The sequence below is a fragment of the Lolium perenne genome, chromosome 4 (assembly GCF_019359855.2).
Source record: "Lolium perenne isolate Kyuss_39 chromosome 4, Kyuss_2.0, whole genome shotgun sequence".
Lineage (NCBI taxonomy): Eukaryota > Viridiplantae > Streptophyta > Magnoliopsida > Poales > Poaceae > Lolium > Lolium perenne.
In genome coordinates, this window is record NC_067247.2 from 68,476,469 (window position 1) to 68,500,742 (window position 24,274).

A 24,274-nucleotide genomic window follows, 5' to 3' on the forward strand; every position below is an offset into this window, starting at 1 on the left:
GCAGCTGAATCCAATAGGTTCCGCGAAGAAAAATTCAGTCCTGCATAAAAGGTTTGGATGATCATCCAAGTAGTCAGTCCATGGGTTGGGCAATTTTTAACCAAAGATTTCATTCTTTCCCATGCTTGTGCAACATGCTCAGTATCCAATTGTTTAAAATTCATTATGCTACTCCTCAAATATATAATTTTAGCAGGGGGATAATATCTACCAATAAAAGCATCCTTGCATTTAGTCCATGAATCAATACTATTCTTAGGCAGAGATAGCAACCAATCTTTAGCTCTTCATCTTAATGAGAAAGGGAACAATTTTAATATTATTATGTCACCATCTACATCTTTATACTTTTGCATTTCACATAATTCAACAAAATTATTAAGATGGACAGCAGCATCATCAGAACTAACACCAGAAAATTGCTCTCGCATAACAAGATTTAGTAAAGCAGGTTTAATTTCAAAGAATTCTGCTGTAGTAGCAGGTGGAGCAATAGGTGTGCATAAGAAATCATTATTATTTGTGGTTGTGAAGTCACACAACTTAGTATTTTCAGGAGTACCCATTTTAGCAATCGTAAATAAAGCAAACTAGATAAAGTAAATGCAAGTAACTATTTTTTTTGTGTTTTAATATAGCAAACAAGATAGCAAATAAAGTAAAACTAGCAACTAATTTTTTTGTATTTTGATTTAATGCAGCAAACAAAGTAGTAAATAAAATAAAGCAAGACAAAAACAAAGTAAAGAGATTGGGATGTGGAGACTCCCCTTGCAGCGTGTCTTGATCTCCCCGGCAACGGCACCAGAAAAAAGTCTTGATAACCCACAAGTATAGGGGATCGCAGCAGTCTTCGCGGGAAGTAAATCCCAATTTATTGATTCGACACAAGGGGAGACAAAGAATACTTGAAAGCCTTAACAGCGGAGTTGTCAATTCAGCTGCACCTGGAAACAGACTTGCTCGCAAGAGTTTATCAGTAGTAACAGTTTTATAGCAGTAGCAGTAGTGAAATAACAGCAGCAGAGTAACAGAGACAGCAGTAGTGATTTTAGTAAATAGCAGGATTAAAATACTGTAGGCACGGGGACGGATAACGGGCGTTGCATGGATGAGAGAAACTCATGTAACAATCATAGTAGGGCATTTGCAGATAATAATAAAACGGTGTCCAAGTACAAATCAATCAATAGGCATGTGTTCCATATATAGTCGTACGTGCTCGCAATGAGAAACTAGCACAACATCTTTTGTCCTACCAGCCGGTGGCAGCCGGGCCTCAAGGGAATCTACTGGATATTAAGGTACTCCTTTTAATATATAGAGTACCGGAGCAAAGCATTAACACTCTGTGAACACATGTGATCCTCACATCACTACCATCCCCTCCGGTTGTCCCAATTTCTATCACTTCGGGGCCTCGGGTTCCGGACAGCGACATGTGTATACAACTTGCAGGTAAGATCATAAAATAATGAATATCATGATGAAATAATAACATGTTTAGATCTGAGATCATGGCACTCGGGCCCTAGTGACAAGCATTAAGCATAACAAGTTGCAACAATATCATCAAAGTACCAATTACGGACACTAGGCACTATGCTCTAACAATCTTATGCTATTACATGACCAATCTCATCCAATCCCTACCATCCCCTTCGGCCTACAGCGGGGGAATTACTCATACATGGATGGGGGAAACATGGCTGGTTGATGAAGAGGCGTCGATGATGATGATGGCGATGATCTCCTCCAATTCCCCGTCCCGGCGGAGTGCCAGAACGGAGACTTCTGGCTCCCGAGACGGAGTTTCGCGATGTGGCGGCGTTCTGGAGGGTTTCTGGCGACTTCGACTTATTGGTCGCGATTTTTAGATCGAACCCTTTAAGTAGTCCAGAGGAGGGCGTCGGAGGCCGGCCGAGGGGGCCACACGCTAGGGCCGCGCGCCCCCCTCCTGGGCCGTGCCGCCCTAGGGTGTGTGGGGCCCTCGGGCCTCCACCTGACTTGCCCTTCTGGCTCCGTGAGTCTTCTGGAAAAATAGGACCTTTCGCATAAATTCCGAGGATTTTCCTGAAAATTGGATTTCTGCACAAAAACGAGACACCAGAACAGTTCTGCTGGAAACAGCGTTAGTCCGTGTTAGTTGCATCCAAAATACATAAATTAGAGGCAAAACAATAGCAAAAGTGTTCGGGAAAGTAGATACGTTTTGGACGTATCAATTGCCTGCGCCGGAAGCTATCGACGGCGGAGCGGAAAGGACGGAGGGCGGCGGAGCTGGAGAAGAAGGCTCTGGCGGCGTGCCAGCACCAGCACATACTGGCCGGGTGTATCGCCGCCACCAACGCGAGCCCATATAGTACGAACGTGCCGGTGTACGTTCCGGGAGTCTTCTCTCCGTCGTCATCCGCCTTCTACAACGACGGCCCCTCCGGCACTCCCGGGTGCGTGACGCCTAACTCCGCACTACCAGGATGCGCTGCCGCACGGCGGCTTCAACCCCAACAACCTCTACTCCCCGGCGTACGAGCAGCGCGAGCCAAGACCCGGTCCGGACGGCGGCCCTTTCACCGGCCGCAGGGGTCCGCTCGAATACGACGGCGCCGGTGCTGAGGAGGACGACGGGGTTGAGGAGGAGGACGACGAGGAAGAGGACGGGGTGGAGGACGACGAGGAGGACGACGATGAGGACGAAGAGGGCGGCGAGGAAGAGGACGACGAGGGTGCCGGTGACGATGATCTCGTGGAGGTAGACGCGGACGGCGTGAGGACGAAGAAGAAGAAGAAGAAGGCGTCGGGCACACGAGGCCCGAAGTGGACGCCTCTGGAAGATCTTTGTCTGTGCGAGTCGTGGGCGACGGTGAGCCATGACTCCATCATCGGCGCCAACCAAAAAAGCGGGAAGTATTGGGCGAGGATCAAGGCCGAGTTCGATGAGCGCAAGCTCATCAACAGCGACTACAAGAAAGTGCCAATGAAGAGGAGCCAGAAGGCAATGTCGACGCGATGGGCCATCATCCAGGCGTCGGTGAACTCCTTCCATGGGTACCATCAGGACTTAGAGACCAGAGGCGACAGCGGCGCCGATGTCGCCCAACTGGTACGACTCTTTCTTCCATAATCCGTAGCGCCTACATTGTGTTCGATGAAATGACTCTGCTTCCTTTGGTTAGTTTGATAGGGCCATGGAATTGTCCTCGAGGAACTCGGAAGGTCACAAGTCTTTCGTGCTCATGCATTGCTATGGCAAGCTCAAAATGAATGAGAAATGGAGGTTGACGCGCTTGTCGCTGTCCAAGGGGAAGGACGCCATTGATCTGGACGCGCCGCTAGCAACTTCGACAGGGCGTCCTACTGGCAACAAGGCTGCCAAGGCCGCCTTGGCCGACGCTGCGTCGTCTGAGAAGACGCAGGCGTCGATCACGAAATGCCTCGCCGACGTCTCCTCGACCTTTATCTCCCGCGACAAGAAGGCCGACCAAAGGTGGGCCGAGCTGCTCAAGAGGCAAGAGGAGAAGCTGGAGCTCAAGAAACGCAGGGACGACATGTCCCTGCTGAGAACGTCGACAGAGGGAATGTCTCCCCGGACGCGAGCGGCGCACAACTTCTTCAAAGGCCAGATCCTCGACGACATCGAAGCCAAAATGGCGGCGGCGGACGCGGCGGCCCTGGTAGCGGCATCGGCGGTAGCGGCAGCGCAGCAAGAGCAGGCTGACGCGTCTTCTACTGCTACACCTGCGTCGGCCTCTGCGTTGGCGACGGAGCAGACGCACCATGCACAGCAATAGGCAGATCGCGACGAGGTCATCATGCTCGACGGGCCTGCGTCGACTCAGGATACGACGCCGTCGCCCAACCCCTTCCCCTTCTTCTAATTTGCATGCACCTCCGGTCTGTAATATGATCGCGCGCCCAGTACTTTGATCGATCGCCGCTACTCTGATCGCGACGAATCGGCGGGAACGATCTCTTTTGAATGCATCTATTTGAATTTTTGATTGGGGGCGGCGTTTGGGGGACGCGGCTGGGGAGCGACGTCCCCCAAAGGCGACACGAACAAAACACGTCCCCCAAACGCTCGATCCGGCGCGGTTTAGGGGACGGTTTGGGGGACGCGACTGGAGATGCTCTAAAGGATATACATAACGGGTAGGGTCCAAAAACTACCTATGGATACAAAAGTGTGTCCATGCCTTGCCCATACGGGTACAGGACCTGGATAGCCCTGTTTATAGGTTCTCTAGATCGTCAATTTGATCTACTCCTATATACTACCTCCATCTCAAGGTTTAAGGCCTATTTTTTTAGAAAGTCAAACTATGTTAAGTTTGACTAAGTTTTTATAAAAAAATATTAACATGTGAAATACAAAATTAATTTATTAGATAGATAATAAAATATATTTTACAAGTTTTAGGGTGATTGGCATTTTTAATAACCGTCCATCTGCCTTGATCTAACGGTGGTAATTAAACGGAACCAAACTGACGGAACCAAAATTGCGGGACCGAAACCAAATTCTGTAGGACCGGAACTTTAAATATATTTTGCGAACACTATAAAAGACAAACGTCCTTTTAAGCGGTCAAATCATCTGATGAGACTACACAAATCTTAAAGCAACAAATAAATGATCATATTTGCACATCTTAAAATCACCGTCCAATTCTCACAAAATCTAAATCAACCTCACGATCCTATCTCTCTCACTCTCACAACCTCTCTCTCTCTCTATCACGGCGACGGAGGGGGGTCTCTCCCGGCCAGGGCTGGCCCCCGGGATCCAAGGGGCCCCCAACTAGACAGCTTGTTATATCATGTGTATGTCGGAAGGAGCTCATGTCGCACAGTCGCAATGGCAACGCCATTAGAGCAGATCGAAGCTCGAGAGCTTTTTCGCGTACGACTGGGAGAGACGGATCTATGCTTCTCCTTCTAGCTGGGCTGGGTCGTGCGCCCCTTTTTTCCTTCAGTGTGCTTGGGCCTTTTCACTTTAAACGTTATGTGAGGATTATTAAGTCTGTGGGAAAGGACGAAGATATTTCATTGCCATGAACGAATATTATATTATGTGTGTTTTTCTTTCAAAATTATAATGTGCTTGCCATGAGCAAATAATGGTTGTCGTCGATGATTATGAGTTTTTTTAAATTATGATAGTTCGGTCCTTGTTTATAAATGAATTACTACGCCAAAGCAGTCCAGCACTCTTGGTAGCTATTGTCTTCAAGAAAACTGAGAACAATAAACAACACTCTTGGTAGCTACTGTCTTCTTGATAAATGAAAATGCAGTACTAATGTGATTATGTCCTTCAAAGAAATATTACGTGTTTTTGAAATTTATCATAGTTCGGTACAAGTTATAGCATGAGCTACCATGCCATCTTCTGTAAATTCAGTACAAGTTATAGCACGACCTAATAGTAATTTAACATCTAGCAACTCTGAGAGATGAACCGCAAGCTACCACATTGCCACTGTCAAAGACGAAGCCCCATTATCGGTCATCGTCTGACACGATGATTCCCTGTGGGTGTGAATCACCGCCGGCATCCTCTGCGTCATTGTAAATCCGTTTCAGCGTCTGCACCATTTCACCCATAAAAGGCCGTTGCGATGGATCGTTGACAGCGAAGCAAGTAGCCACTGTTGAGAACATTGACGGTGATGCAGAGCTCACCAAGCTAGTTGAAATTGATCTGCCATCCTTTCGCAAATGAACCATGCTGTGCCAATGCACCGACAGACCCGAGAATTTACCAGAGCAGCTAGCTGGGTCATAATCTGAGCATACGAAGTGGCGTACAGATATTAGGTAGTACCCAGCGACAAAGAGAAGTTAGCAAATCACATGATTAAATCGTACAACCAAATTCAAAAAGGCGCGGCATACTTAATAAAACATTTGGCAGCTAGAGTTTCAGACATTTGTGAAAGCACACAAACCTACATTAAATAGGAACTGTCTGTCTAATGACAGAGCAAACTAAATCCATCTGAAAGTAATCTGGAAGCTTGCCCTCTCAAGTTATGATGGACCGTAGTATACGTAACAACTCAGCTTTCAACCTAAACATCTGAAAGTAATCCGGAAGCTTCCCTCCCAAGTTGATGTGTCTAATAAAATGCAGTAACAATTTGAACATGAAGAACATAGAGATATAGGCAGCTCAGATGAGTCACATAAGATGAATCATTCAGACTTATTCGCAAAAAAAAAAAAATCATTCAGACTTGAAATATACAAAGTGACTCCGGAAAATGCAATAGCAACTTGAAGATGAAGAATGCATACTTCAGATTCTTTCTGCATATATCGCCAGTCAATGCATAATTTAGTAAGCTGAAGTAGTGCAAAGGACTAAAACTTTCGAGAATTTTAGGCCATAGCATACAAAAATTGAAACATGTGCAAGAACGTAATATGGCAGTGCTAGTGCATAGCTGTGATGCAGATTCAAACTTAATGAAAACTAGATTGAACCAACTAAAATGACAAATATCTGCTCTACCCCGTTCGCTGTTTGCTCTGACGAGCAATGTGATTATAACATAAACAAATTATTTTTCTATAGTTAGTTCACTGAATGTTGTCCGCATCCTTCGTGATTAAGCTACAAGCAGTATTGGCTAGAGAGAAACCTTGCTATGTGTAAAAATAAGTCAGAGATGTGAACAAGTAAACTTCATGGCTACTAAAATGTTTTATTTGAGCCGGTGAGTAAAATGAAAACTGATATATCTTTAAGAAGTTGTAGTACAAACAAACATTATGCTATGATGATACAATGGATGTCCAAGTACAGTTGCACAACTCAGGGAGTATCCATAGACATTACGAGTTGAGCAATATACATAAAAATAGACAACTGCTGCGTAGCATCAACAAGCAACAACGGTCTCAGACTCTAGCTCCAGCCTTCAATTCATATGTCCGCAAGAATCAAGAGAAGAAATATTCAACTATCTACAATTTTCAGAATATAATCGAGCTCCTAAGTAAATTCACATTCTAACTAAATCTCCAGGCAACGAAAAGAAAAACAAACATGATGGCACTTTGTGTTCAAATCTTAGTGTTGTAGTTTTTTTTTTTTTTGAAAAGGGATAAACCCGGCTTCTGCATCGTGATGATGCACACAGCCTTTTATTAACATCCAGCATATTTTGTTCAGAAGTACTTATTACATCTCAAGGTTCGCTTAAAGTTGATACAAAAATCAACCAGCGAAAAAAGGAAAACAGCACAAAGTGACTAAGCATCCTCTAGTCGACTAATATGCTGCCAGCCAGCCCGGCACAAGATATCCTGAGCGACCATCTGGAGCCGTGTGCAATATGCTAGTCGTGATGCAGTATTATTTTTTATGAATCGAAGCTTACGGACGGCCACAAAAGCGATTGAAGGAGGCAACATGGACTCGTTAGGTAGGGGTTGGATGCTCCCAGCGATCCCAGCGACGCTCCAGCAGTCCAGCCGATTCCCGCTACGGAGGGGACGGGTCCGTGAATCTCCAAGCGATCCCCGCGATAGAGGGAGGGGGCGGCGGCGGCTCGCGGCTGGGATGGACATGCCAGGGCCCCGTGACGGGTGGAGGAGCGGCGGCTCGCGGCCGCGACGGAGGAGAGGGGGGGGGGTTCGACGGAGAGGCCGGGGCCGTGAGTCCCCGCGATGGGCCGACGGGCTGCGACGGAGGAGAGGGGGTGGCGACGGAGAGGTCGGGGCCGTGATCCCACGCGACGGGGGGAGGGGCGGCGGCTGCGGCTGCCGGGCGGCGTCGGCGGCGGCTGCGGCGGGCGCTCGTGGGAAGCGAGCAGAATCCGCTTCCGTGCTCTCTTTCTATCGGGGATTCCTTTCAATCGGATCTTGATTTTGATATGACTCTGATTTTTTTTCTATTTAGAACGCTGATTAAAACGTCCGTTTATAATTGTTGTTGCATTATAGAACTTACAAGAAATTTATCACAGATTTAATCAACGGTCACGAAAAATTAGATTAGACGGAACCAATATCCGATTAGACGGAACCAAAGTTCCATGCCAATCACCGTAAAAGAGCTCAATATATTTTCATGTGCTATCTACAAAATATCTTATTTATTGATAGATTATTCTAAAAATTTGGTCAAACTTTACTTGCTTTGAATTTTCGAATAAAATATAAGCTTTAAGCCTTGGGATGGAGGTAGTATATAATATAGAGATTTTACAACACAAAAACTATACCATTAAAAAATATAACATCTGAAGTTTTTAATGATATTCTTTTGTAATGTAAAACTCGTACTATGTTGATCGTCTTCAACGATCAGAGGATACGCGTAGGACTTATAAGCGTTGAGCGCGGCGCATGTTTGGCTCCCTAGGTATCTTTATTATTTTTGGTTTCTTTATATACTACTATAGATGATATATCAATATATCAGTAGTCTTTTCTGCAAACAAACTAAGAAAGACAACATATAAGTGTGATCATTTATGTCTACAATGTTTTCATATCATGTGAAGTACACGTCTACTCTCCCTCCATTCACATATAAGCGTGTGTTTAGCCTTATCTTAACATCATTAAACTTGACCAACGTCTTAGTGAAAAAGTACCACCATTTATAACACTATATCAGTGCATTCAGCTTAAAATGCAGATTCACAATATACTGATCAGATGTCATGTATGTTTTAAGTTATATATATTGGGGCTTGTTTGATTCAAAGTAGTGATATAAAAAAGTTGTAAGATTTTCATCCTTAGAAAAATTTCCTTATAAATGCAAGGATTTTTTTTATAAAATCGTATTGCACTATGTTTTAAAGATAAATTTCCATCCACCCAAACCTCATGTTACAATTTCTTTGTTTTTCTTGTGAGTCTAACAATAATTGAAAAAAATATGTAGATTTCAAATCATGTATGCTTCCACCGCACATGACACTTTAATCTTGCTGTTTTCTATTCATGTGTTCTAAGAATCCTGCATATAAAACAAACTCTAATTTAATGTCATCGTATGTCGTTACTTTTTATAAAAAAGATTATCAAATGTGTTTTTTTACTTAACGAAAAGCTACATGTACACCTATTTGATGGAGTATGCGTCGTGGACTCGTGGTGTGTGACCGATGTGGTTGTTTGCGTCCTGTACGAAAAATTCATTTAATGTTCAAACGGGACGTGGCGGGGTATTAAGCATGGACAAGGGAAGTTCTTCCGTGGACGTAAAATTGGATCGTTAAGAAATCATTTCGCGGGCCAGAGTACGATTGGTGCCGATCAAGGGCTCGCAGCGAATTTATTCCTACTACCTAAAAACCCTATCCAGTTGGTGATTACGGAAAGATGCAAAGAGGGACACGGTCGATGAGATGAGACTGATGAGAGTTCTCCACGACGAAGCCTAAAATTCCCCACGGGCCACGAATGGTCAAACGATCATCATGTATGATGGCTGCCTTTGTGCTCGGGCATTTCTCTTCCCTTTTGAGAGATGTAAACAATGTTATCATCCTCTTTAACCCAGCCGACGCTCAAGCCCTCGCTAGTTGCATGTGTCGTAGGAAACGGTTCTTCGGATCATCCGACGCTCGCATGTCTGTCCTGGTTCTTCCGTTGCAGAGCAGAGCGATGTGAAGAGGAGATTTGGGCTAGTTCTGTCGTGTACCTCTGCTCTCTGTCAGCCGTCCGATAAGACACCAACGCTTGATGATCGAAAAACGGGAAGCACAACTAGGATCACGAAATTCCACCTGATAGGAGTACTACTGTCTGTTAGATAAGATTCTGACTGCAGTTCATTAGTTGATTATGAAGCGCCGCCAGTGCAGCAACCTCCTACTCAACTCAAGCTAGCCCCTTTTTTTTCCTCTGCGTGGATCACCACATGGAGCTAGTAGTTTAATCAGACCTTTGTAATTAACCAAGAAAGATTCCTACTTTCTCCGTTGGCTCAGCTTTGTTCAAATATTCATGTATTTACACACTAAAAATAGCTCATTTCCCCCTCTCCCCTCTCTCGTTCTGCTACAGTAGTTGCGCGCCTCCTCAAAGAAACCGGGCCGACCCAAAGCCAATCTCGCCGGCGCCGCCGGTCGAGATGGGTGGAGGGGAGGCGCCGGAGTACATAGACTAGCTAGGAGTAGTGGCTTTATGCCAGTAGGGGGCTTGATGCCCAGTAGTGCGAGTGGTGGAGGAGATCTGCCCGCCTGGATCTCGTCCGATCTAGGGTTCTTCCTCCTCTCTATGCTTCTACGGTGGTCGGAGGTGGGAGTAGAGAGGAAGACAGCCACTCAGCTCAATAAGGAAGTGGCGGCGAACCACCTTCTGCAGATCGACTGCGGCCGGAGGCGTTTTTCCCTGGCCGGCCTCGGCGGCGAGGGGGGAAAAGCGTACCTGCTTGCGACCAATGGCGTCATCGAGCTCCTAGCCGGCCATGGAGGCGAGGAGGATCACAATTGCGCTAGATCTTCGTCGATTGCTGCAGAGTGGCCTTATCTGCGCTGCTTCTGGTGCTGCGGCAGAGGCTGCTCCTCTTGGTCGGCCGTGGAGGCGAGAGAGAGGACAGCGAAGACGACGCTGCTGCGCACTGGAGGCGGTGCCGTATCTACATCAACTATCCCTGGTGGTCTCTCTTCAAGCGCAAACACGCAGCTGCCGCCATGGCCGCTGTGATCTGCAGCCAACGCGACAGCTAGTTCTCTGCCACCAAGTCGGAGGCAACTCCCTGTCCCCACTGGAGCTCGACGCCTGCTTGTAGCCAAGGGATTCGTTCCCGACGGCGAGCGGGTTGCCAGTGGGGGTGGGTTCTCGCCGGACGGAAGAGTTCGAGCTCCTTCTCTCCTTTCCTTGGCGGCAACGCTTCGAGGATGCCGGCGAGCGACGACGGTGCCGCTCCAGGACCTGATTGCTTTTCCATATTTTTTCTGGGGTGTTCTTTGTAAAGTTACAAGCCTTATCCTCTAATATTAGGTTCTTTAGGGCGAGTTCTGCTAGGGGCATGTATGCATATTGTACCCGTCTCCTGTTTCTTTAATATATTACCACCTCCTATTTTTTAAAAAAAATACACACTAAAACAGTAAAACGTGTCTAGATAAAATTAGGTCAAGTAATTTAACACATAATGGATATCTTCCATTCTCATATATTTAATATACTTTCTCCGTCCTAAAACTAGTTGATTAAATTTATCTAGATACGATTATATCTAGACATGTTTTTGGTAAGTAGATACATCTATACTAGAAAAAGTTGAGCTAATTATTAGGACAGAGAGTATTTCATTTCTAAATTTAAATATATCTATGCCACCGTGGTGATAAAATAATAGCGTTGTCGCAATGACATGTCATGCTGTCACTGCGCAGTTCGTGCATGTGCAGATCGATTCTTCAACTTGCAAGTGTATCTTCATTCTTCAGGCAGCGTTTGTGTCAGCTTGTCTGCAAGCGTGCCAAGAAGCACAGGTTAGGTTCAGGTATCCCCCCTCGCTGTCTTTCACCCCTCTAATTTGGCAGTGTTGGAAAGAGAGAGGAGGTAGAGAGTAGAGACGTTTGGTGTGTGGTGACGCTGTTGTTATCAGTAGAAGTTTTTTCACAGTTGAGACGAGTTTTCCTTCTTTTCGGGATCTGGCTATGCCATAGACGAAGATAGAGACACAACGCTAGTCATTCCCGGCAGCGCTAACCGATTCTCAGCTCGAATAATTGGGCTGGCTTCACTAGCTAATGCTAAACAAATATCAACCTGTCTGCCATTGACGGCAAGGCAGCGCCGGCCGGCGTGCAAGTGCAGCCGTGCGGAGGACGAGACGAACAACCGTTGGCGGCGTGGATGCAGAATTCCAATTGTTTATTCCCAAGAGGACATTTGTTATTTTAGGGCCAGATTCTTCTGACAGAGCGGCAATGTGTAAGTATATGGCGAACATAAACCATAAAATATGCTAATTGGAGCATTATTCGTAGATCACAAGATCAAGATCAACTGTAGAGACATTTTCTTGAAATAAAAATTACTGTAAATTTTACGCAGCAACTGGTCGTAAGCTATCTATTCTACATGGGATCTCACCTGAATTGCCCCCATCTTACCTCAGGGAGTTGTTAATGTGCCTTAGATGATTTACAACTTTAGATCGTGCCGTTGGTGACTACAATGAACTATCCATGTGGCTAAGATCCCTCACGGCCTAGACAAGACGATGTACCACTGAGCTAATAGTCGATCGTGCGAGCCTCCCAAAGAACAATAATCTCACAAGCTTGGTCACCCCAAAAGAAAGAAGACTTCCACAAACAAATTTATTTTAGACATAACTGCCTTGTTTTGGGTTTGAAGAAGTGTAAACGCAAAATACCTGGTAACTATAAGCATTAGATCTCCATGAAACGAGATGATCTAGCCGCACCTTTCAATATGGCTATCTTGTTACGACTTCAAGCCGGTTGCAAGCTTACACTTAGGTGTCCTGCTCCTTACGATTAAGTGACTTCAAACATGGCCAATTCCTATAGTGTGACATGGAGTGTGTACGAGGCTCGGTAACGATTCATAGCAGTATGGGTGTTATTAGTGATTCACGCTTCATGCAAGCTGAGTGCTGCAACTTGGAATCTAAACTAAGGACGGGCTCTTAGAATTAGCTCACCCTCGAGTGATCACGACCGTTTGTCATGCCATTGTGGTACATGTCCTAGCCATTGTAGCTCCTATAGTGTGACTCTCACAAGATCGTGACCCTTCACCCAACAAGCTATAGCATTGCACGGGTCGAGTTGCACACCACCTAGTATCTATCGTTTAATGCTAGGATTACTATAGCTAGGGTATCTAATCTCATTTGCTCCAATAAATTTCGTGTCTCGGTGTCAGTGTCAGCCTAGCATAGTTCTTTCGTCGTTGGTGTTCTTTTTCCTATCGCAAAGCATTTCATTGCTCCCCCAGAAATTTCCTCCCCTATCATAGTTGAGCTTTGTAGTTTCAACCTTGCGACAAACGTTGCTACAAAATAGTAATAAACCAGTTTCAAGAACATTGCCACAAGTGCATTGCCATCGGATCTCATTTCCACATGGGCTTGTTTCACATACATTTCAATGTTCAGGGTGGCACCCTTAGTACCTTGCCGTTGGTGTTGGTGTTGGAACCGGTGCCTGACCAAGATGGAGGAATTGTTATTCCTACACAACGTAGATTCTGCCACCGTCTCGCTACTTCCAGTGGCGAAGACAGCAAGATGAACCTCTGGGTTAGTCTCATTGCATATCAAGGCCATTAAATATATATTATTACCTATAAATTCAATGGGTTATAATGAAAAAGTTATGGGATCAGTTGCCCAACTTGAAAACCTAGCAAGCCCCGTGAGAGGTTAGCTCGAGTTGGTGGCTGTCCCTCTACGGAATAAGAATTTGCCATGTGTGCTAGTGCCTATGGATCTTTTCCTTTTTTGAAAACCTGGCCCTAGCCAAACTCTTTGCACTTTGCATGAATTGTTTGGTTCATGAATTGTTATTCCACGGCGCCGATGCCGCAACCGTCTCGCTACCGCTAGTGGTGAAGACAGCGGCATGAACCACTGGGTTAGTCTCACTGCGTATCGAGGCCATTACGTAAATATATACTAACTATAAATTTAAAGGGTTATAGTGTGAAAAGTTATGGGATCTACGGCCCACTTGAAAACCTATCCCTAGGGAGAATGACTAGATAGTCAGGTGGTTAGCTTGAGTTGGTGGCTTCCCCGCATCTCTATGGGATAATAATTCGCCCTGTGTGCTAGTGTGCTAGTACCTATATGATTTTTTTTTCTTTAAGGAAAGCCTGGCCCTAGCCATGGAAAGGGCAAAAATAGTTCAAGAGACCGTTTGATTCATGATTCCAAGACACAAGCAAGGATAGTAAAACAGTAAGTCATAATTTACATACATTTGAGTTCTACGTGACATTGCTTTCAGCGAAGTTTGTTTGGGCGCACCACATGAATAACATCGGATTTTTACCACGAGGTTATTTTAGATGGAAAGTTTCTTATAGAACATACAGTGCAGCGTGGAATTCATAGAAACAATTCTTGTGGTTTCACTAGTACGAATCAAACAACCTAGCTACTTCAGATTTTTCCTAATCCAGTTCTCTAAAATATGATGAAATCCCTTTGAAATCAGAAACACCCCCTAAAGAAAACAAAAAAACAGCGAGGAGCCGCGATTCCTCAAACACTCCGACGCCTAGAATGCCATCATCAAAGGTGGGAGAAGCAGCAAAGCTACGCAGAGTTATCCAAAGGTGAAATGACATGACTCTGCTAGTTTTGTCCGTATAACGACAATTTCAACGCCGTAGATTAGTTTAAACTGGGTTGATTAGGTGCGCCCGGTTAATGTCTTATCTCTTGCGACTAAAATGTGACCCACACGCTTCATAAAATACCACTGACCCACGTACACAGACTCTCTCTCTGTACATCATCATTAGCCCCCAAAATCAGATGGGTCAGACGCCACATTATGGCGCCAATTGCCGTCGTTTTCCGACGTGGCGGGAGGTGAGCACTTGGAAAGGCTGCCGCGGCACGCATGGTGTGCCGGGTGCCGACGGTGGAGAATGGAAAAAAAGACATAGAGAGGAGGAAGAGAAGCAAACAAATCCAAACCGGCCAAGGAACGGAAAGGAAACGGTCTGACGGCAAGACGATACAATTGCAACGCGCTTCGTCGTCGCTGTCTGTCTGAGGATTTATTTCATCTTTCTTCTTCTGGCCTTATGTGTTTTTATAGCAGTGGTCTGGTTCAAACATAGACAATTCACCTACAACGAGTTGTTAGCATAAAGCCACCACTTTTAAGTATTTTTTTTATTTGTATACAAAATTCATGTCCCTTAGACAGAAATTTATCACATTTTACCTAGGTTTTTCTCATAAAACACAAAACTCGCTCTAAACGTGAATTAGTTCTGATAGTCCGGGCCCAACCACCCGAGCTCATGGCTCCGGCGAGCAGAGGAGATGGGCGGCGAGGGACCTTGATGTCTTCTACTCCAACGTCGGCGTTGAGCACGTCGTCGCCTTCTCCAACGACGGTGACGTCTTTTGGACATGGTCAGGGCTCCTAGGTCGTCCAAGCCAGGAGCACGGGGATACGGGTCGGGCGTCGACGGTGGTCTAGCCGGTGTGGAGGGGCTGGCTGCTAGCAGGGATGCCCGATGGCGCTGGAAGGAGGCGGGATTGGTCGGTGTGCCAGAGGGGCAGCCACCCTCGGCCATGTGGTAGGCGAGGACGAATGCGGATAAGAGATATTGACTTTTTGATATTTTTAGGTTTTTTCATTGTGCTGGCATTTGGGATCCTGTCCACCGTAGGAAATTACTGCCACGCCAGGCTTACAGGTGAGGCCAAACTGTCAGGATCTTTGTCAATTCATGTTTAGAGCGAGTTTGGTGTTTTATAGTAAAATCTGAAAGATTTCTTTCCGTGAAGCGAAAAACAGCAGCAAGATATGTATTTTGTCTGAAAAGTGGTTGTTTTATGCTAACGACCCTAGAAGGCTGCGATTTCTGCTCGCATTTCTCACACACATGAGAACAATGAGATAAAATGGACCAATCATCTGAACACTTATTTCAATTTTCGGATGTTGAATCTAGTTTATAGTAGCAGTGGATGATGGTCAATCATTGAATCTAGGCGACCGGGCACCGGCGAATTGGCCGGACGCCGGTGCACCTCCCAAAGGTCGACAGCAAATCTACCTGCCATTCAGCACCCTTGCGCTGGGCCGATGGAATCTGTCGCTGTGTGCATAGCGCTGAACTGGTACGGTTCGTCGTCACACACACGCGCCCAAATTACAAAACTTGTGAAAACCGAAAACGACTGGAAAATTAACAAAAGAAAATTTGATAAGTAAACTAAAGATAAGGACCCGCGGTTTTGGAAGCGAGCACACACAATGACATCACTCGAGTGTGAGAGAGAAGCAGCTGAGAGCTGAGAGCCCTTCTTTAAGATCACGACCCGTTGGCCGTTGCCCGATCCCACACCCCTCTCTTCCTCTCTGGTCTTCCTCTCGCCCGGCGGTTTGTGCCTAGTGGTGTGCCCTGGCACTCAAGAGAGCAAACCTTAGGTACTAACTGAGCAGCAAAACCCCCCCCCCCCCCCCCCCCCCCTGTTTCTTTGCTCTCTTCTGCGAGCTGATCCGTGGTTCTTCTCGATCACAAGCATCATCAGGAGTTTGGGAACTGAATTGTTGCGTCTGTGTGCCTGCCGAGCAATACCCTGCGTCTATTCTCGAGATGTTTCTGAGGTCCAAGGTCCAGGAGATGATCCTGAGGAGGAGGTCCAGATCGATGAGCGGCGCGCAGCACGCCGGCAACCCGTCGACGGCTCCGTGCCTGGACACCGGCTACAAGGCTCATGCGCCGTCGTTCGCGTCGCCGAGGCTGCTGCATTCGGCGTCCCTCCCGGCCGGCAGCTGCGCCACGGCCGGCGCCGGGAGCCCCATGCGGCACTCCGACGCGATGGCCTACTCAATGAGCCCAACCTCCGTGCTCGTCGCGTCGGCGGCCTTCGGGGTGGCCGGCGCCGATCGTGGCGGCGGCAGCGGTAGTAGCAGCAGCAAGCGCCGGCCCTGGTGCCACGGCTGCGCGGGCACGCACGGGCTCGCCGACGCGCTCGACTGCGCCCACGATGGCCAGGAGCGGAGGAGGAGCATCCTCGCGGGGCGCGTCAAGGCGCAGGCGCCGGCTCTTGTAAGGTCCCGCTCCCTCGACCGTCGCGTGGAGTTCGGGGTCAAGAACAAGAGCTCCTGGCTGCCGCTGCGCGCCGGCAGCCGTACGGAACAGGAAGAGGCCACGTCGGCGCAAGAGGAGACAGAGATGGAGCCGTCGTCGGAGGACTACACCTGCGTCATCTCGCGAGGGCCGAACCCGAGGACGGTGCACATCTTCGGCGACCGCGTCGTCGAGGGCGACCACCGGGAGAGCTCGGCGTGGCACATAAACCTACCTGTGGAGATACCGGCTTCTTAAGCTTGAGCTTGTGAATAAAACAGTTTTTAGGGCTCAGGAGCAATATTAGGTATGCTCTTGAAAACGAGAGAGGATTTACGGTTTTTTTTAATGGTAGTAACATGATGTTCAAAAATAATCTTACACATGTTCTTACATTTGTGGAAAGTTTTGGTAAAATTGACGTTCAAATTAGGATGCCAAAAAAAAAACAAATTTGAAGATGTATCTTGTAATAATAAGAGCTCATTTGAATCATAGAAAAAGGAAAATCATAGTTCGTAGTAAAAGCGATTGAAATGTCATGCCTACTTGAATCCGATGGGAAGATGAAATGTATTTAATTATAGCAAAGGGATTTTTCAACAGGTATGACCTAATTCTTAGTTGGGAGAGATTTTGAGTGGTTTACATTGTGAGCTTTTCTACTCCCACTAAAGGTGTGAGAAGAGAAGAAGCCCTAGTGTACTTCCCCTCCTCCACCGCCTCTCGTCTTTTCCTGTATGTTGACTCGGATGTTGTTTGCGCCCCACTACCAGCACTATATTAACGCCGACGTGAACCCTGATTGGTACACCGCAAGAGATTACATGTCTCCATAATCTAGCTCCGCCGCTCGGATCTTCCACGTCCTTTCTTGTAGCGTACACCGAAGCATGAGAGAGTAAGCCTCTAGAACCCCGTCTCTCGTAGACCTGTAAGGGTGGGAGGCGATCATGTTTTTAGGGAGCGCTCTAGCGCGACTACTGGCAGCACGACGATGTCCAACGTCCACTACATCTCTATGTCTTCTATCTGTCAAATCTAGCTAGAGTTTATAGTTTACCGTTTTGAATAGATGTGATCATCTTGATATGATTTATTCATCTATTATGTTAGTCTTTATGATAATTTTAATTACTGTTTCTATAGTCATGCTTTGTCTACTAGTTATTTCACTGCTAGAAATCGCAAATAGCCCTAGGGCTGCATACCCTAGGTGAAAAGGGAAAACCTCTAGGGAAGCCAATCCCCTAGGGTATACTCTAAGGAAACATCCGAGAGTCATATTGGTGGATTAAATTATACGATCATTCGCTTATATATTCAACAATTAGAAGGCATCGTTGATGTTATGTACCATCAGAATTTGAGATAGCGGAAGGAAGAAATGTATTGCCAGATTGTAACACTATAGATTCAGCAACCATTTTTCTTCTTGTATCAGGCTGTGCCATGGAGGCTGCTTAGAGCATCTCCAGTCGCGTCCCCCAAAGCGTCCCCCAAAGGGATTTGGGGCGCGCCGGACAAAAAAAGCGTTCCAGCCGCGTCCCCCAAAGCCCATTTTTGTCCGGCGCGGCCCGATACGGTGTCCGGCGCCCCGAGCCCGTCCCCGTCCCACGGGGGACGCTCCGGGGACGCCGGACACAACGAAAAGCGAGGCGAACCGACGCGGGGCCGACCCGTCAGCGGCACAGGAAAAATTCGTCTCACACTCCCGCCAAATCCCGCCGCTCCCGCCAAATCGCGCCTATACCCCGCGCACAGGCCTCCCAAAACATATCCCGCCGCCGATTCATTTCTCCTATCCCGCCGATTTCTTTCTCCCTCCCGCCGTCCACCCGCCGCCGCTACCCTCTCTACATGGCGCCGCCGACAGCCCCCAAAAAGATGGCGAAGAAAGCGGCCAAGAAGCCGCCGGGCAATGGGACGAAAGGGGCGACAACGCCGTTCGCGAAGCCGCGGAAGGCGCCGGCTGCAAAGAAGAAGCCTGAAGGATGGACCGACGATCAATGGCAGCAAGATTGCCTGCGCCGGAAGCTATCGACGGCGGAGCGGAAAGGACAGAGGGCGGCGGAGCTGGAGAAGAAGGCTCAGGCGGTGCGCCAACACGTAATGGCCGGGTGTATCGCCGCCACCAACGCGAGCCCATGGAGTACCTCCGTGCCGGTGTACGTTCCGGGAGTGATCTCTCCGTCGCAAGCCGCCTTCTACAACGACGGCCCCTCCGCCACTCCCGGGTGCGTGACGCCTAACTTGTCGCCGCACTACCAGGATGCGCTGCCGCACGGCGGCTTCAACCCCAACAACCTCTACTCCCCGGCGTACGAGCAGCGCGAGCCAGGACCCGGTCCGGACGGCGACCCTTTCACCGGCCGCAGGGGTCCGCTCGAATACGACGGCGCCGGTGCTGAGGAGGACGACGGGGTTGAGGTGGAGGACGACGAGGAAGAGGACGGGGTGGAGGACGACGAGGAGGACGAAGAGGGCGGCGAGGAAGAGGACGACGAGGGTGCCGGTGACGATGATCTCGTGGAGGTAGACGCGGACGGCGTGAGGACGAAGAAGAAGAAGAAGAAGAAGAAGAAGAAGAAGAAGAAGGCATCGGGCACACGAGGCCCGAAGTGGACGGTTCTGGAAGATCTTTGTCTGTGCGAGTCGTGGGCGACGGTGAGCCATGACTCCATCATCGGCGCCAACCAGAAAAGCGGGAAGTATTGGGCGACATGTCCCTGCTGAGAACGTCGACAGAGGGAATGTCTCCCCGGACGCGAGCGGCGCACAACTTCTTCAAAGGCCAGATCCTCGACGACATCGAAGCCAAAATGGCGGCGGCGGACGCGGCGGCCCTGGCCGCGGCATCGGCGGCAGCGGCAGCGCAGCAAGAGCAGGCTGACGCGTCTTCTACTGCTACACCTGCGTCGGCCTCTGCGTCGGCGACGGAGCAGACGCACCATGCACAGCAACAGGCAGATCGCGACGATGTCACCGTGCTCGACGGGCCGGCGTCGACTCAGGATACGACGCCGTCTCCCAACCCCTTCCCCTTCTTCTAATTTGCATGCACCACCGGTCTGTAATATGATCGCGCGCCCAGTACTTTGATCGATCGCCGCTACTCTGATCGCGACGAATCGGCGGGAACGATCTCTTTTGAATGCATCTACTTGAATTTCTGATTGGGGGCGGCGTTTGGGGGACGCGGCTGGGAGCGACGTCCCCCAAACGCGGCACGAATGAAACACGTCCCCCAAACGCTCGATCCGGCGCGGTTTGGGGGACGGTTTGGGGGACGCGACTGGAGATGCTCTTAAGGCAATCTGCTTCAGTCGAAATGCCGCAATGTTTGTTATTTTGAAGTTCATAAACTGTTGTGAGCTGCGACTTAAATGTTCTTGACCAAAGAATAATATTGTAATGTAATTATGTCAGAAAACGCGAGCTTATCATAACATACAAATCCGGTTCAACCTACACCAAAAGTCGCCGGTCCAAGATAATCAATTGCACGTATCGCAACCGTGTATATAATAATTAACAATCAGATGAGTTCGTTTTCGCAACGCATCAAACTGCTGCGGCTCTTAGGCCCCGTTCGGTATGGAGGAAAACTGCAGGATTTTCGAAGGAATACTGTTCACGCAGGAATTTTTTCCTTACTACCATTCGGGATGCAGGAAACATCTACAGTTTTCCAAAGGAAAATCTCATCTACAGTGGCAATTTCACGGGATTGAAAACATGCGCCCAGACCCCATGTTTTGGTGGAAGACCGAGGCAAGGTGCTGTGAATCAAATTAAAAAATGCCACCGTGTTTGCCTCGATGAGGTAGGAGCCATTCAGTCCAATAAAAAACTGAACAACCTGGTTGCGACCAAATAAACTACTGCTGAATGTACTATTCACACAAGCTGAAATAGTACGGACTCTTGATTGCTTCACCGTCGTGATCTCGAGTGACCGATGGATCGTTGGAGGGCGTGAGAGGAATCCGGGCCTGGCCGTTGTCTCTTTGCCGTGACACGACCGCCGATATGACGGCGGCGTGGACAAGGCTCTTCTCTGTTCCTCTGCTCAGCGACGCCAAATCAAAAGTTTCCGTGCAATCATCACCTTTCATCTCAGCGTGTACGAGCGGCTGCCGCACATGTCGTGTCTTGCGATCGAAGCGAGAATATTTCCTGGCTCAGCTCGCAGGTTTGTCGCCTACGCATCATCTGGCATCCACGGGTGGTGTCATGTACAAACCAATGCATGCATATATTGTACAGTTGCAACTTGCACTATATGAATAGCTTTGTCGCAGGATCTTTTGTGCAGGACAGACATTTTTTAAATTTTTGGATCAAACTATGCAGATGTATAATACACAACATAATATATATCTCAGATTATTTTGCATTTTTTGAAAATTCAGAACTGTGACATCTGACAATGGGGTGTTGCTGCAACTAGTTGCAATTTATAGTTTTCTCGTGCACATAAGAAGCTTCGCCCGACTTCGCTGATGGAGCTGTGAGAAAGGGGGTGTCTTCAGCTCCCACCGTCGTGAGATTATCCAAGGCTTTAATTGTAATTTTAAAACTCTTTGTATTAAATAAGTGTTACAACTTTATCCGGATATGACTATCACACTTAATTCAGAATGAATATAGCAGAAACTCAATTCGGCCCTCGGATGCGTATGATCCCTCTAAAAAAAGTATTTCGAAGTGTCAAAAAAATATGACATTAAAATTTACATATACATCTTCATAATATATGTGTGTTCGCCAACTTTCGCAAAAAACGATATTTTGTACTCTATGTAAAAAAAAGAAAATTTTATCTTGTGATAAGCCTTTGTTTTAGCACCGCATTTTGTATTTTTTACACACGCCACACGACAAGTCGATTTTTCTTGTAACGACTTTGGGAGCACATGAAGATGTATGTGCAGATTTTTTGTTTTAAATTTTTTGACATTTCAAAATGTGTCTAACATGCATTTCAAAATAAAGGGAACATATGCTCCCATGTGCCAAAACATCACTCCTTGAATATAGTATTTTTTGAAAAAAAAATGTACTGCTATGAATAGTTATCAACATATTAGTGTACTTCTTCGGAGAAGAGTGAGACGAACAATAGTACTTGAGAAATTTACATTTGGTACACGCGTACTCAACAGTATTTGTATATGCCCTTCGTCGACATATAAGTTTAATTTAGTCTTCCCTTAAGTCAACCATTATTAAACTTGACCAAAATTCTACTCCAAATCAGCAACACAAAATTGTACTAGAAAAATATCAACATTTGTAACACTAAATTAGTATCATTAGATTCATCTTATATTGTACTACCTTCTTTCCATATTAGTTGTCGTAGCTTTGATATATCTATAAAATGTATCTAGAATCTAGACACATCCAAACCAACAACAAGTATTATGGAACGAAGGGAGTAGTTTCATACTCTCTCCCTCGGTTGATGCAACAAAAAAATTAAATAAGCGAACGTACACACTAAAGTACATCTAGACACATGATATTTGTGTTGAATCTGAACAAAACCGTGTCAACTAATTTAGAGCGAAGATGTCAATATTTTATTATTTTCGTAAAAGTTGATCAAACTTCAAAAAAATATATTTTAAACGAAAGCTAAAGTTACATTTATTCACGAATGGATTGTCATGGTGTGTGAGTGTGATGTGCCTGTTTGCGTCCTATACCAAAAAAACATTTAATAATGTTCAAACGGGACGTGGCGAAGTATTAAGCATGGACATGACAACTTCTTCCGTGAACGTAAATCGCTAAGAATTAATTACCCGGGGCCAGAGTACGACGGGTGCCAATCAAGGGAACCTGCCTACCTAAGAACCCTATCCAGATGGCTATATTACGGAAAGATGCAAAGGGGAACACGGTTGATGAGATGGATAAGAGTTCTCCACAAGAAAGCCTAAAATTCCCACGGATGGTCAAACCATCATCATGCTGATTGCTGCTTTTGTGCTCCGGGCATTTCTAGTTTTTTCTTCTTTTTTTTTTCAAGATGTAAACAATATTATATCCTCTTTAATCTGGCCGATTCCGAAGCTCTCTAGTTGCATGTGTGTTAGAAACGATTATTTGGATCTAGGGTGTCAAGTGGGATCCCATCTAAGTCCCACTTGTAGTGAATTTTGTTTTTTAGTGTAAATTTTAAAACTAAATTATAATTTTTTAAAATTATCTAAATTTAAACTAGAAAATAAAATAATATAATATAAATGAAATCCCGGTGGGATCCCACCTTGACACCTTATTCGGATCGTGAACTTCGCTTGCATGTCTTGGTTCTTCCGTTGCATGTGCAAGGATTTTGGGCGAGTTTTGTCATGTAGTCCTAGTCTCCACTATCCGTCCGATCGGAAACCGGTGGATGATCGAGGACGAGAAAAACTTATAGAAAATCCACTATCAGATATAGCATGCCGTAGTACTCTTTCTGTTTTAGATGAACTAATAATTAATTAAGCGCCGTCACTGGAACAACGGCCTACTCAACTGATCAAGCTCTTCTTTTTTCCTTGCGTGTATCACACATGGAGCTAGTTTAATCTGGCCTCGCCCAGCTGTTCTTTCTCTATTCAACTGTTCAGCATGTCGTTTTTGTCCCTTCTCTAATCAACCGATAAATAATTTCATACTCGTTGTCATATATCCAATCCCACGGTCGTGTCCTTGGTGACAAAAAATATGTTCAGAGTGACCTGTCATGTTGTCACTGCACTGTTCGTGTATGTGCAGATCGTTCCTGCAACTTGCAAGAGTATATCTTCATTTTATTCCTCAAGCCGCGTTTGCGTCAGCCAGTGCGCAAGTGCACCGAGAAGAACAAGTTAGGTTCAGGCATCCCTCCCTCCCTATCTATCGTCCCTCGGAGAACGGTTCGCTCGGCTCGCTCTCGCCCCCGCGCGGGCGAGAGGGATCCAACCCTAGCGCCGCCGCCCGCCCTTCCTTCTCCTCCCCTCCCCTCCGCCGCCGCCCGCGCGTGCTGCCGAGCGTTGCTCGTGCGGTGCCGCCGGCGGCGGCCGGCCATTTCGCGCGCGTGGCAAGGAGGCGCGGCGCTCGGCGCCCGCGGCGGTGTCCCTAGGCTAGGTGCTGGTCCGGCGCGGCCGGGTGGCTCTCGAGGCGGAGGTGCTGCTCCTTGGCGGCGGGGCAGCAAGGTGGCTTGACGGCAGATGGCCGGTCGCTGGCGGGCGGCTGGCCGCGCCCTCCCGGCCCAGATCTGGGCCCTCTGGGCCCCATCTGGGTTGGGGTGGGCGGCCTCAGGCCCGGGTGGTGCTCCCTGGAGGTGGACGTGGGGCGTCGACGGGATGGGTGGTGGCGGCGTTGCTCGCCGACCAGCTGCAGCGTGGCGGCGGAAACTTTACGGGCCAAGCGGGCCTGGCCGGGCCAGTAGGGTCTCGGTGTGTTTCTGTTGGCACGTCCGGGAAATCACTCAGCATACTATATTCATTGTGTCAGC

At 47.3% G+C, this 24,274-nt stretch overlaps 1 protein-coding gene across 1 annotated transcript; it reads left to right on the top strand.

The window, feature by feature from the left end:
- Positions 1-16,028: 16,028 nt before the first annotated feature.
- Positions 16,029-17,401, top strand: LOC127292870 (uncharacterized). The gene is made up of 2 exons (XM_051322385.2): positions 16,029-16,130; positions 16,226-17,401. The coding sequence occupies exon 2, from the start codon at positions 16,300-16,302 to the stop codon at positions 17,032-17,034; it is 735 nt and encodes a 244-aa protein (XP_051178345.1). The 5' UTR covers positions 16,029-16,130; positions 16,226-16,299; the 3' UTR covers positions 17,035-17,401.
- Positions 17,402-24,274: the final 6,873 nt, after the last annotated feature.